Here is a 2,505-nt window from a genome sequence, read left to right on the forward strand (position 1 = left end):
TTGTTATTGTTTTTGTTGTTTTTATTATCATTATTATTATGATTATTATTATTATCGTGTTGTTATTTCTTTGCTTTCCTGCTTTTTTAAAATTTTTTTCTTTTAAAAATTTTTTTTTTTTTTAAAGATTTTCGCTGTTTCTTTTCTCCATCCTCTCAGTCATTACGTATCCCTCTCTTTTTTAATTTTTAGTTCCTTGTATTCTTCCCCTAAAATTGTGGCGATTTCATTTTGCATGAAAGCCCAAGGGACATTGGATCCAACCAATGGACATTTATTTTTACTGGGACAATAAACCTCGGAACCTGCCCCTTGCTCCTTAATACTGTTTCTAGAGCAAGGGAAACAGAATTTGTGCTCCGATACAGACGGACACTGGACAAAATGCGTATCTTCAAGACGTTGGTTACATATAGTGCATTTGAGGGATTCTGTGCTTGGTACAGTTGATTCTGGCATTGTACTGCCAACACCACTGTCTGATACTGGTGCTGCCTGATTTGGCCGGTTCTTCTGTAGATTACTGTTTGGGGAATGGGCACTGTGACGCAAACCATGGGAACGTGTCTGAATGTTCTCTCCCCGGCTCGGAGACGCAGGGGTCAAGTTATCAGTAACGTTCATTAGTGCAGCCATTGGAGATGGGCCCCCTTGACAGGCATTTGAGTTGCCGTCGGGAGGTGTAGGTGTTAAATTGCTGCTCATTGGTGACACAGACGTAGAACTTGGCGGGCCTGACCCGTAGCCAGCAGTTGCAATAGTTAGTTTCAGGGCCTCAGCCTGGTTCTGCATCCACTGTTGACGTTTATGCTGTTCATCTGTTAATTTACCACCAATATCACTGTCGGGTTCAGGGCTGCACTTGCGTTTGCGTATTTGGTTATCCGAATACATGCGCTGCGTCGGCATAGATATGCACTGTTTTATTGGAGGAGGAAGTCCACGAGCTGCATAAGTTGGCAAAGGTGGCAGGCTGGTGTCAATGTGCGGCGTTGGAAGCGTTTCCCTCTTGATTTGTTCTTTGAAAAATCGAACGGATTCAGGTAAGAGTTCTCCCAGCAGACGCCAATCTCCTGAAGCATGTTTCATTTCATATTCGAGATATTTGAAACCTGATGACAAGCCCTTGCCAAAATCTTTCATACAATCTTGGTACATCTGTTTGGCAACACCTGAAGCACTGTTGTAGACATTATTGGAACCAGAAGGATATTCAATGTAAATCTTCAATTCATATTCAGCACCTGCAAAATAAAAACAGAATATTGTTAGAATCTTCAATAAAATACAATAAAATAATATAATGAAATAATACAATAAAATAATATAAGTGGAATTTTCTGTCAAGCAATACTACAAGAACTAATTTCATGGAGTTTCCTGTAGAAAGAGAAATGAAATGGTCAGTGAAGAAGATGAACTGGCAACTCCAAATCTACAGAGAACAGGTACCATATTTTTTTTGGAGGAAAGTTACCAGCAACCCCTCTTCTGTTATAACAATACATTACATATAGGCGCAGGAGTGGCTGTGTGGTAAGTAGCTTGCTTACCAACCACATGGTTGCGGGTTCAGTCCCAATGCGTGGCATCTTGGGCAAGTGTCTTTTATTATGGCCTCAGGCTGACCAAAGCCTTGTGAGTGGATTTGGTAGACGGAAGCTGAAAGAAGCCCGTTGTATATATGTATGTGTGTCTGTGTTTGTCCCCCTAGCATTACTTGACAACCGATGCTGGTGTGTTTATGTCCCCATCACTTAGCGGTTTGGCAAAAAGAGACCGATTGAATAAGTACTAGGCTTACAAAGAATAAGTCCCGGGGTCGATTTGCTCGACTAAAGGCAGTGCTCCAGTATGGCCACAATCAAATGACTGAAACAAGTAAAAGAGTAAAGAGAGTACTAAAGACAGTATTATGTACAGTAAAATATATGCTATCCACATTGTAAAGTGGTTGGTGATATGAAAAAACAACCAGTCATTGACTCTTTAGCATTTAAACCGGCCATATCTGGCCTAAATATTCTACAGGTTTTATGTTGAAACAGGCCAGGCCAGACCTGGCCTCTCAGACCCACCTTGCTAGGTTATTCTAAGAATAAACAATCACATTATTGAAATCTCAGAGCTGCAAGATAACACATGATTATTTCAAAACAATGTGAATAAATAAGCATTTTGACAGAGTAATCTGAACAATAAAGGCTAAAGACCATATCAAATATTTTGTAAAAAAAAGAAGCATACACATATACACAGACACACACTTGCGCATATAACAGAAAAAGTTGTAATACTATCTACAACAGCCAAATGCAATGTATCTGCTGTGAACTATATAGCTACACTAGTTACTACACCAAAGAGACATCATGTTTTAGACCATCCACATTAGAAGGCTTAACCAGCAATGATAAAACATACCAGCAGTCACTCAGCAAGGAACTCAGACCACACATTGTCAAAATGTCAAGCAGTGGAATTATATATATATATATATATATA

At 39.6% G+C, this 2,505-nt stretch overlaps 1 protein-coding gene across 1 annotated transcript in view; it reads right to left on the reverse strand.

Annotated features, from left to right (window-relative positions):
* The window catches only part of LOC106871600 (probable E3 ubiquitin-protein ligase IRF2BPL), a 74,752-nt gene continuing 72,247 nt past the window's right edge, over positions 1–2,505 (reverse strand). The window contains exon 2 of the mRNA XM_014918129.2: positions 1–1,244. Coding sequence (XP_014773615.1) covers positions 163–1,244 — 1,082 coding nt within the window. The 3' untranslated portion in view covers positions 1–162. The remainder of the gene's footprint in view (positions 1,245–2,505) is intronic.

The sequence above is a fragment of the Octopus bimaculoides genome, chromosome 10, assembly GCF_001194135.2.
Source record: "Octopus bimaculoides isolate UCB-OBI-ISO-001 chromosome 10, ASM119413v2, whole genome shotgun sequence".
In the NCBI taxonomy this organism is placed as follows: Eukaryota; Metazoa; Mollusca; class Cephalopoda; order Octopoda; family Octopodidae; genus Octopus; species Octopus bimaculoides.